At 40.7% G+C, this 10344-nt stretch overlaps 1 protein-coding gene across 1 annotated transcript; it reads right to left on the bottom strand.

Moving 5' to 3' along the window:
- Window positions 1–720: 720 nt before the first annotated feature.
- On the bottom strand, window positions 721–2540 carry LOC104943824 (E3 ubiquitin-protein ligase TRIM21-like). Its single transcript, XM_010769289.1, has 3 exons — window positions 2244–2540; window positions 1554–1778; window positions 721–1239 (listed from the first exon to the last, which is right to left on the bottom strand). The coding sequence occupies exons 1-3, from the start codon at window positions 2538–2540 to the stop codon at window positions 721–723; spliced, it is 1041 nt and encodes a 346-aa protein (XP_010767591.1).
- Between the last annotated feature and the right edge of the window lie 7804 nt (window positions 2541–10344).

Here is a 10344-nt window from a genome sequence, read left to right as displayed (position 1 = left end):
AGCAACCCATTAGAAGTAATTTCAAGAAGACGAGCTTGTAGCTTGGAACTGTTTTGACCAAATTTAAATTAAAAACAAAGATATCAAGTACCATCAAATAAGCCTGAGAAAAAAAAAGCAAATATTAATTTAAACAAAATACTAGAAACCAAAGGATATTTGTTTACATTGTCTTAAATGGTTTTGAGATGAAATAGTTTCTACAAGCATTGTCCCCAAATGTCCTAACAGTAGGGTCTCTGAGAAACAGATCAGAACACTGGTTAAACAATGGTGTCATCTCCTGGTTATATGGGAGTATTGCAACATGAATGTGAATAAACTCTACCCCTGATCTACTGTACTATCTTCTACCAGTCTCCCTGATTTAAAGTGAACCTCATAAGTAATTGTCAGGTCTTAAGAAATCTGCTTTGATCAGTTTCAATCTCAATTTAGCTATAGAAAGAGCTACGAATAAAAAAATGTATAATTTCTAAATTGACTTCTTCCATACAGTAACTGCTGAACTCAGCAGTAACACATTCATTTCCCCAGTTTTTAGGGTTTTATGGTACTTGTAACTAGGGATGCACCGAATATTCGGCCGCCGAAAATTATCGGCCGAAAATGGTTAAAAAGGCTCTTTCGGTTTTCGGCCAACTGTTTCCTATTTTCGGTATCGGTTTCGGCCAAGAATTTCCCATTTTTAGGGTTTTATGGTACTTGTAACTTGTAATCTTAAATTGCATGGGCTACAGGAGTGATAAGAAGCATGGTGTCAGAATTCTCTCCATTACTGAAGGCCCCCAAAAAAGGGTAGAGCTTTGGTCTGTTACCAAAGGATATGCCTGCAATATAATAGAAAAAAGACTTGAGTGCTGACGGGGTCTCAATGAAGGCACATTCTGAGTAGGAGTAGATCAGAGTCCTGGCGTCCACGTCGTAGAAGGACACCTCGCCCTTCTCGTAATCGACAAACACTCCAACCTTCTGGGGCCTTTGCCTCAGGGACAGGGGAGAACGGCTACAAGTGCCTGGGAAATATTCATTTTGGGATTGGGATTTTGTATTGTTGAGTTTTAAGAATGTCCAGCCTACCTGCTCCGGGTTGGGGAAATGTGATACAAACTTGCCGATGGACTTTTTGACCACTCCCAATACCCAACATCCAGTCCCACCGACCTGAACTTCGTAGTAGAACCTGCCAGAGGAGAAGCCCTCAGTCCCAAGGATAAAGGGTTGATACTGAAATCCTTTCTGAGGAGAGAAAGGATCTGGAGGTGGTAGGCCTTCATCAAACCTTAGTTGTTTCCCATCCTCAGAGACTACAAGTTTGGTGTACTGTAGGCTGTGTGGGCATCCAGAATCACATCGACTGCATCGTTCTGCTGGATCATCATCAGCTTGTCCTTGGGGGGGTTCCACACCTCTTCATAGAAATCATCTCTCCTTATTTCTTCAGCTGCAGGGCCTTCCCAGTCATTGCTTAAGCGTGCCTCATGACATATCATCTCCATTTGATGCCTGAGAAGACTTCCCATCTTAGCCACTGCTTCTTAAACCATCCCCACAGAACTCTGCTGACTGAAGTCAGAGAGGTCTATTGGCATGTTGGATTGGACCAGATTGTTGTATATGCAGAGAGGTGAACAGCTCTGCAGGAAGCTGAGGTGGTCCTCTGTTTGTAAAAGTTCTTCACACTCAGATCTTCTCCTCCTGAGCTCAGAGACTTCCTGCTTCAGCTCTGTCACCACGTCTTCAGCCTCCCTCTGCGCTGCTTTATGCTTCTTCTGGATCTTTTCCATGAGCTCAGCCTGGCTTCTTTGCAGAGCGAGCAACAGGGCATTGAACTCCTGAGCGATGTCCGCTAACTCTTTCTCAGACTTTTTCTTTGTCCGTTCAACCAAGCATTTGATTTCCTGAATATTCCTGGATTTGGTGTTTTCAATTATTTTGATCTTTGACGTCACACGGCTCAGCCGGCCTTTCTTGTCTCTGAACGCTTGCTCTAAAGGGACGGCCAAATGTGATGCATGGTTGTCTTTCAAACACATGAAACAAACACACTTCTGGTCTACATCAAAGAAGAACTCCAACATCTTGTCGTGCTTCTTACACAACCTGTCCTCCAGGTTGGACACAGGTCCGATCAGCTGATGCTTCATGAGGGTTTTGACTCTGTGATGAGGCTCCAGGTGAGGCTGGCAGTACGAGGCCAAACACACCATGCATGTCTTCTTGGCCTTGAGCTTCAGATCAACGCAGATGTCACAGGGCACCTCTCCTGGTTTGGCTATGTCCTCATCCCCATTCACCTTCATGTGGTTGGAATGCTTCAAAATGTCTCTGAACTCAGGGTTGACCTGGAGCTGTGGCCGCTTGCGGAACCTCTTCTTGCAGAGGGGGCACTGTATCAGGGTGCTTCTATCCCAGTACCCTGTGATGCAGTGCTTGCAGTAGTTGTGTCCACATGGAGTAGAGACAGGCTCAGTGAACCCATCCAGACAGATTGAACACTGGAGCTGCTCTTCACATGGGGAGCTGCTGGCTGAGGCCATGTCTACACGAGAGGAAAGGATTTTATCATTAATATTTTCAATTTCAAACCCAAAAAATTCTAATCAGATAGGTTACTTACATTTCTGGCTAAATAGTTCCCTCCCTACTGTAGATCCTTGATTTCTAAGTTGTGCTTGTTTTTCAAAATCATTAACACTCACACACAATATTCAGGTCAGAGCCTAAATGCATTGTGTTTTGCAGATGTCTTGGATTAAATGCTGTTATATATTCTTGTTTGAATTCAATGTGTAACAGTTTGTCTCCAATACGTCTGTCCATACTGTGTTTTTTTGCAGTTTACAGTTTCTGGCAACTTAAGTCCTTTTGGTCAAGCAAACACTTAGACGCATTGAATAAATCCTTTTTTTAAACTATTTTTAATGGTTTGCATTTTGTTTGCCTTGATACAATAGCTTCCAGGAAAGAGTAGGAGAACAGAAATAACATGCAAAATAGGTATTACTCCATGCAATGCAAACAGGCACACACAATGTGACCACAACGGGAATCATTGTGGTCACATTAAACTACTGATTTTTCCCGACGGGGATTAATAAAGGTCCATCTTATCTTATCTTATCTTATCTTACATAAGTGTACACAGCAACACACAGCTTTAGTTAAGGCAGATCAAGAGTCTCCTCAGTATTTTCAACTAAAATAACATTATGACTCACTTTCACTAATTCCTGTTGTCTATCAGACCTAAACTGCACTTCATGACGGGGCATAATTCTCGTATTGAGATCAATAATCTGAAAACTGGATTTTATCGTACCAACCCATCCGGTTTGGTCTGCAAAAAAAGCTTTGGAAACTGTTTTGCACTCTACTGTTTCAGGCTGTAATAATCCCTGCATTGAAACTCAAGGAAAACAACACATGAGCTCAACAGCAAACATATTATAAGCAAGTAAAAAAGAATAAGCAACACTATCATGACATGCATTATAAGACACACTTATTAAATGCAGCTATGCTCATGCTACTGTTAAACAGAGCCCAGATATAGTTCAATTTTTACATAATGTGGTATTATAACCCAATTATTTCCGTCATTCTTATTCAATGTAAACTGGGCAGAGATTATTTTAATTATATTTAAACCAAGAGCACTTGAACCTTACCTGCGGAGAAGTCTGTTGGAACTGACTGGAGGCTCGATGAAGACATGTACTTTCATTTATCAAATATTAGAAGAACAGGTCACTCCAGTTTTATGTTGATTAATGCGACACTAATCAATGCTTTCACCGCCCACTCAAGATGAATCATCCGCATACTTAAAAGCAGCACGTCCACTTTTGAAAGAATGTACAGCATTGTATTGCACTGTAAAACCCGACAAGTTAATATAACTCAAAACGTTTTGTTGGAACCGATTACATCAACATTTTTGAGTACCTTAACTTAAATGTTTTAAGTTAAAGTATAATCTTATCAATTGAGTTCTATTTACTAGTAATTTTTAAGTGACACAAACATATTGTTTTAAGTTAAAGAAACATGGATATATTAAGTTATTTAAACTAAGAATTTTTGTTAACACTGTACATATAAAAATCAAGTATCTTTAACCTAGTTGAGTTGAGGTTACCAGCCTTGGAGGTCTACCCTGATTTTATTAACCCGCTACCTCTGCTTTCTCCTTAAGTCTGAATCCTTCCTCACCCCAAAGAGCTAGAGGCAAACGAAGGACAGTGGGCCGCTGACGACATCCCAGAATCCCTGAACGCCATCCGCAGAGAGACAGATGCTGGGAAACTAGCAGATCATGCTAATGACTCTGTGGGAACTGTGGCTGTGTCGCTGGCTGCTCCACCTCCCCAGAAGCTGTGGGCCAAACTGCAGGAGGTGAGGCTGAAGAGCCCCATCAGCGGCCTCATGGACTACGCCCAGTATCTGGGACACTACTGTGACTAACAGCTCCTCGACCAGTCGGGACCCCCTCACGACCCAAGGTTCATCACAAAAAATAATATGTATCATCATTGTCTTTTCAGTCATGTTGTAATATTAAAACCTAGCTAGGAATGAATCCAGGGTGCTGTTTATATATCAGGTATTGAACAATTCACTTTAAATACAATGTCTTTGTCAAAGTCATTGTATCTGTAACATTCATCAAGTCACAGCAGGTCAAAGACTTAGTTTCCAGTGCATCTCTTATTAAACTACCTAAATAGTTGCATGTAAAACATTTGGGGTAACAAAATCCCTGTTGGAGTGATCTGTAACAGAGGATGCTCTTAGTTGAGGTATCAGGAAAGTAAAAGTTAGATCAGGGCATCCCTAAATGTTAGAGGTTTACAGACACGGGTGATGAAATGCTATCCGTCTTTTCATTGTGTGAAAGGCATCTTTTCGTTAATCTGCCCACATTTCTTACTTTCTGTAAAAGAAAGGTACCCAAAGTTGGCAACCCTGATTTTATCCACATTCATTTTATCCACTAACGTTGTACCATAACCGTGCGTTCTGCATGTTTTGTAAAAGCAAGCTAACTTGAAACCCATTGTAAAATGAAGAGTTTAGTATTTCAAGTTAACTTGCTTTTACAAACATGCAGAATGCACGGTTATGATAAAATGAACGTAAATCCTCTATGCCTCTAAGTTTATAAAATATGCCCAGACATGCATGCAGTAACAAAAAAGAAGAAAAAAACTACCGCCATTTGCGGTTCGAATTTTCCAGAGAACTTTTGCAACACAAACGTTCCAATTTGAGATATAACTTAAAACAATATAAAATACTGTCTTACAGGTTTAAATCATTTTTCAAGTGAGGCAGATATTAAATCTAGGCTAGCTAACAAGAGCTCAAATCAAACACCATGCGACACAAAGTGCATTTGATGCAGAAATTAATAAAACATCATTTAAATACTGTGCAAAGGCAAGACGTAACTTACCAGAGTAGCGTGGTCAAACTCCGGTAGTGAGACTCGAGAGTCTGGTCAAAGTATACTTCTGAAAGTTTGAGTTTGAGTGATTTCATCCGAGAGGAGCTGTAATGGCAGACTCAAATGAACGCATGGGTGAGAGCAGTGAGGCACGTCGGGGGTGGAGCACATACGTGATGAAGTCAGACAGATTCAGTAAAAACATTTGAGTACAATCCCCTATATGACCCAAAGTGGATGAATACTGTATACACAATATTACAAATCAGTTCATAGTCATCAGAACATTTGCGGTGAATTAACTTTTATAAATGTTTGGGTTAAAACAACCCATATTCTTCAAGAAGCTTGTACTGTTCGGTCTTACAGTAGCTACGTTGGTCGACAGGGCAAAACGTAGTATATTCACAAATAACCCTCTCAAGACGTGACATGGATACAATATGTGTTCCTATTCATTTCTAGTGACCAGTGTCCAATTAGGATTACAATTAAATAAATAAATTCCTTAAACGTGGGGCCTGCTTACCGCTGTTCTTTACGCTTGGTCTTAATGGTCACCCGAGTCTACAGGGAAAGCACTTTGGAGTGCATATTCCTGTCTCTCACTTCTTACTTTTCACCTTGTTCACACAGCACACACACACACCACACAACACACACACACACCACAACACCACACCACACACTAACAAAAGCGCAACAACACACAACAACCACACACAACAAACACACACTCCAATAACACACGTAGACCACAACACGTACCACCTAAAAGGACCAGACACACACGTCACACACATCACACACCAACATTACCATATACAATAATAACTATATCTTGACATATAACAAAAACTACTCGACACGACGTGTCATGTCACACGTTTTGCTCCAATACCATACCGATCTCGATGTACGGTGCTCGGATTCTTCTGCGGACCTCCAGTACGGAGTACTCTTTAAGGTCTGCTCTGGTCCCTCCTCCTCCGTCGTGCAGCCGACCGTACCCTGCATCGTGCAACTACAGGATCATGCCTCACGCTTTTGTATAGAAACAACAATGAAACTTCCACGATCTTAGTGTAGTCGGTGTGATATGTAATAAATATAGATGCAATATCCCGAGAAGGTAACCATGACTATCTCTAAACTGGCACAACATAAAAAACTCTACATTAAACTCCGACAGACCGCTAAGATAAATCAGAGAAACAAACTAGAAGTAATCAAAGAACTGCAGCAAAGACAAACAGAACATGATACAACAAAAGATTTCACATAAGATAGATACCCAATGGCTCGAAGACTGTGTCTCTTCTTGTTCGCACTAGTATGCATTTGTTTAATGACATAACTTGTTTAATTTAGTGTTAGATACTCAAAACATCAAACCAACAGTAAATGTTCCCCTATTTGTACACATTCCCACCCACTGTTCAGGATTAACTAACCTGATGTACATAGTAAAATAAGAAGGACATACAAAACGAGCACAGAACAAAATTGTGACTATTAAGTTCTTCACTGACGACGAACGAGTATCTTACGGTTAGCGCTAACTAAAAAAACAGTTTTAGTAAACATCAAATCATAGTAGAAAACTTTCTCTTAAAGAGATCGAAAGATTAAACTATGGTCAACTACAAAAAAACATGTAAAAAGGTTATATAAATTTCAGTTTTATACAAGTGAGTTAAATATATATAACCTAGGACAGTGACAAAACAAAAAAAAACAAAAGAACTCCTACAGTAGTAAACAACATCTTTTTCGGAAGGTTTCAAAGGAGAAGAGTACACTTTAAGGTAACTTAGACATAACTAATCGCCTCGGTTTACTGAATATCATCAAACTTGCCTCCCTTCCTATACAAAGCACCACACACAAACACATAAAATACGGGCAAAACACAACACAGAGGGCCCGTTATTAGGAGAGTGATACTGGGGAATGTAAACGTAACGTTAAGTCTGCTCACTCCCCTGCGCGCGACACTCCTTGTCTCACCGCTCACTCTTCGACAGTAGAAGGAAATAGTTCGAAGTTTTTACGGACATCGGATCAGCTCTAACTTATATTGTTACTTTTTTACTGTTTATATATCGTAGGTCGATCCTAGATCTAAGTGCAAATCTCACGCTAAATCTCATCTCCCGTTAATACTTGCCCTACACATGCCACACAGAGCGCCAGTAGGCGACGATGCATTTTACACACACCATCCCACCATTTCACCAACCCCGGGTTCCGGGGAGACCGGGCGAAAAAAGGCCGCGGGAACGGGGTTTTGCGCCGCGGTGGAATGTCACATTCAGCGTGGTTGTAAGAAGCAGACGAACGCACCGAGGCTGGTCCGAGGTGATCGAATGGTCCAACTTCTTCGGGAAGTAGACGGTCACGAGGATTTCTAGTGTTCTTACTAGTCTCCTTTGTGATAAAAGCTCGTATTTATACCTCGTCACCGTCGCGCGACAGAAGAAAACAATGGCGTACCGTACAGACCTTTCAACGACTTTTTAAAGCTCTGGGCGTTTGAACCTCAAAAAAAGAAGAGAAAACAATGACGTACGTACAGACCTGTTACAAACATAATTGAATCTCCGTATCTCCTAAATAGCAAATTAAATAGTGGTGTAAGGAAGAATAGAGTGGATTGCACACATTGGTATTGGTCCCGAAGGACGTACAAAACATTTTCGTCGATTGAACTTGGGTAACATTTTTTGTACGGCGGTAAACGCCGAAGTTGTAAAAGGTCTCTTAGAAAACGTTGTGTTTGCAAGGCGAAACTCTATTATTGAATTTCGTTATTATATTCTATGCAGATGTCCAATATAGTACAAAAGATCACTCTCGTCTATAATTTAGGATCCGATGATGTTACTCGAGTTTTAGTTTGTGGTACGCTGTTGTTTTCACGTAAACCTACGTCTTTAATTATTTTGTAGTAAATTTATGACACGTTTCCGTTCTGCATTGAATGGTCTCATGCACCAGTTTGAGGCCTACACTCTGATGCTCTCAGACACAGTTTCACATATGAAGACTTTCAGACTTCAAACTCACTGAAAGTAGGCTCCTCTCTCGACATTACCGTCTGAGTATACTTGACGTACCACTCTCGTCACTCCTGTGCAGCCCCACCTGTGTATGCACTACTTCAGTCTGTCCTAAGTCGATTTTTGTAAACTATGTTAGGGGATATACTTGGGTTTCACCTACTTTATGACATATGTGCGTTATAATGTTTTAGTTCAAGTAATCAGTAGTCTTTTGTAAACCGCACTTAATTTGAAAATTATTTAACAAGAACCCAATTTTGTTGGGTATAAGAAGTTCTTCGAACATGACAATCCAGAATGTCATCGAATGCAACGGCTGTCTTTTGTGCATCATATTAAGTGTTTATTGGGAGAGTTACTGCACTGTACCTATGTATACACAAGGATAAGGTACAAGATCACTGGTCACAGGTTAATCCTAATGTTATTTATTTATGTTAAAGAGAATATTGCACCGGACAGAATGGACGACAAAGAAATGCGAACCAGAATTACCAGTGCGGCTCAGATTGTCCCTTTCGTGAAACCTCATCTGTACTAAAGGACAGGGAGAGTGAATGAATGAAAAAGGTGGACAACAGGTTGACAAAGTCTCCTAACACGATAAGGCAAATGCATCCAAGTGCCAACACTGGAGAAGTGAAAATGAGAGGTCCCAGTCTCAAGTATACCACCCTTAAGGTAACCGCCATACGCGGCGGACACAGGAAACTGGAAACCTGACGAGACTATCTTGGGAGCCCAGAACATTATCTTACCCCTCACCCTCTTCAAGTACTCTAGAAAATCTTTTGTGTTTTGTCTTTTAAAAGGGTCACTCTTTTTATTTTAGTACCCGCCTGTCGCGGCTAAATTAAAAATCACCTATTTAGGATTGAAACATCTTATCTAATGCAAATAATAACATAAATATTAGAAGCCAGGTCACCCTTCACAATCACTCAGATACTCACTATCTAACATGCTTCTACAATAAACCGAGGTACTAAATAAATTCGTTTTCAGTACCGGCATAGGGTACATGCAGACTCTCCCAATAAGCACACTTAATATAGAATGCAAACACACGGGAACAAGATTAGGATATTGTCAGCAAAACAAAACACTTGAACCCAACCAAAGGTTATTTCTACATCGTGAAAAGTAAGTCTATGAGGGTCAGAATGTCGAAAGAGACGGGATTGCTGCGACGGATTTGGACTTTAACTTTTAGACGCGTTGGCGGGTAGAACTTTTATCACCCTCCCGAAATTGAAGGAGGATATTGAACAATCCCGTCCAGCATTCCGTCCTTCGACATTCGACTCAGACTTTACTTCACGATGTAGCATACCGTTTTGGTTGGGTCATAGTGTTTTTTTGCACATTATCCGAACTGTCCGTTTTTGCATCATATAGTGTCTTATGTGGGAGAGTTCTGGCACTGTACCTATGCTATAAAACATTTATTTGTACCTCGAGTTTATTAGAAAGCATTATAGATTAGTTTGATATCTAGGATTGGTAGGTGACCTGATCTAATATTTTCATGTTATATTTGCATTAGATAAGATGTTAAATCCTAAAAGGTGATTTTCATTATAGCCCCAGGGCGGTACAAAAAAAGAGTGACCCTTCAAACACAAAAGTATGTCTTTTCTAGAGTACTTTGAAGGGTGAGTTAGATAGTTTCTGGGGCTCGCCAAGATAGCTCTTCAGGTTCCCTTTTCCGTGTCGCCGAGGCGCGTATGGGCGGTTTAACCCTTAAGGTGGTGGTATACTTGAGACTGGGACCTCTCATTTTCACTTTCTTCGTGTTGGCACTGTGCATTTTACGTGAGAGGGACTCTT

Source organism: Notothenia coriiceps, unplaced genomic scaffold (genome assembly GCF_000735185.1).
Source record: "Notothenia coriiceps isolate Sejong01 unplaced genomic scaffold, NC01 NC01_scaffold00006907, whole genome shotgun sequence".
Classification (NCBI taxonomy): domain Eukaryota; kingdom Metazoa; phylum Chordata; class Actinopteri; order Perciformes; family Nototheniidae; genus Notothenia; species Notothenia coriiceps.
This window is presented reverse-complemented; position numbering and strand designations above follow the sequence as displayed.

Bases quoted from the DNA above. Each gene is read 5' to 3' on its own strand.
- LOC104943824 (XM_010769289.1), bottom strand. From the start codon at position 2,540: ATGGCCTCAGCCAGCAGCTCCCCATGTGAAGAGCAGCTCCAGTGTTCA. The intron at 1,779-2,243 runs GTTGATCTGAAG...CTCATGGAAAAG, and splicing joins AGGTGCCCTGTGACATCTGC to ATCCAGAAGAAGCATAAAGC. The intron at 1,240-1,553 runs GTGGGGATGGTT...TTCTCTCCTCAG, and splicing joins ACTTCAGTCAGCAGAGTTCT to AAAGGATTTCAGTATCAACC.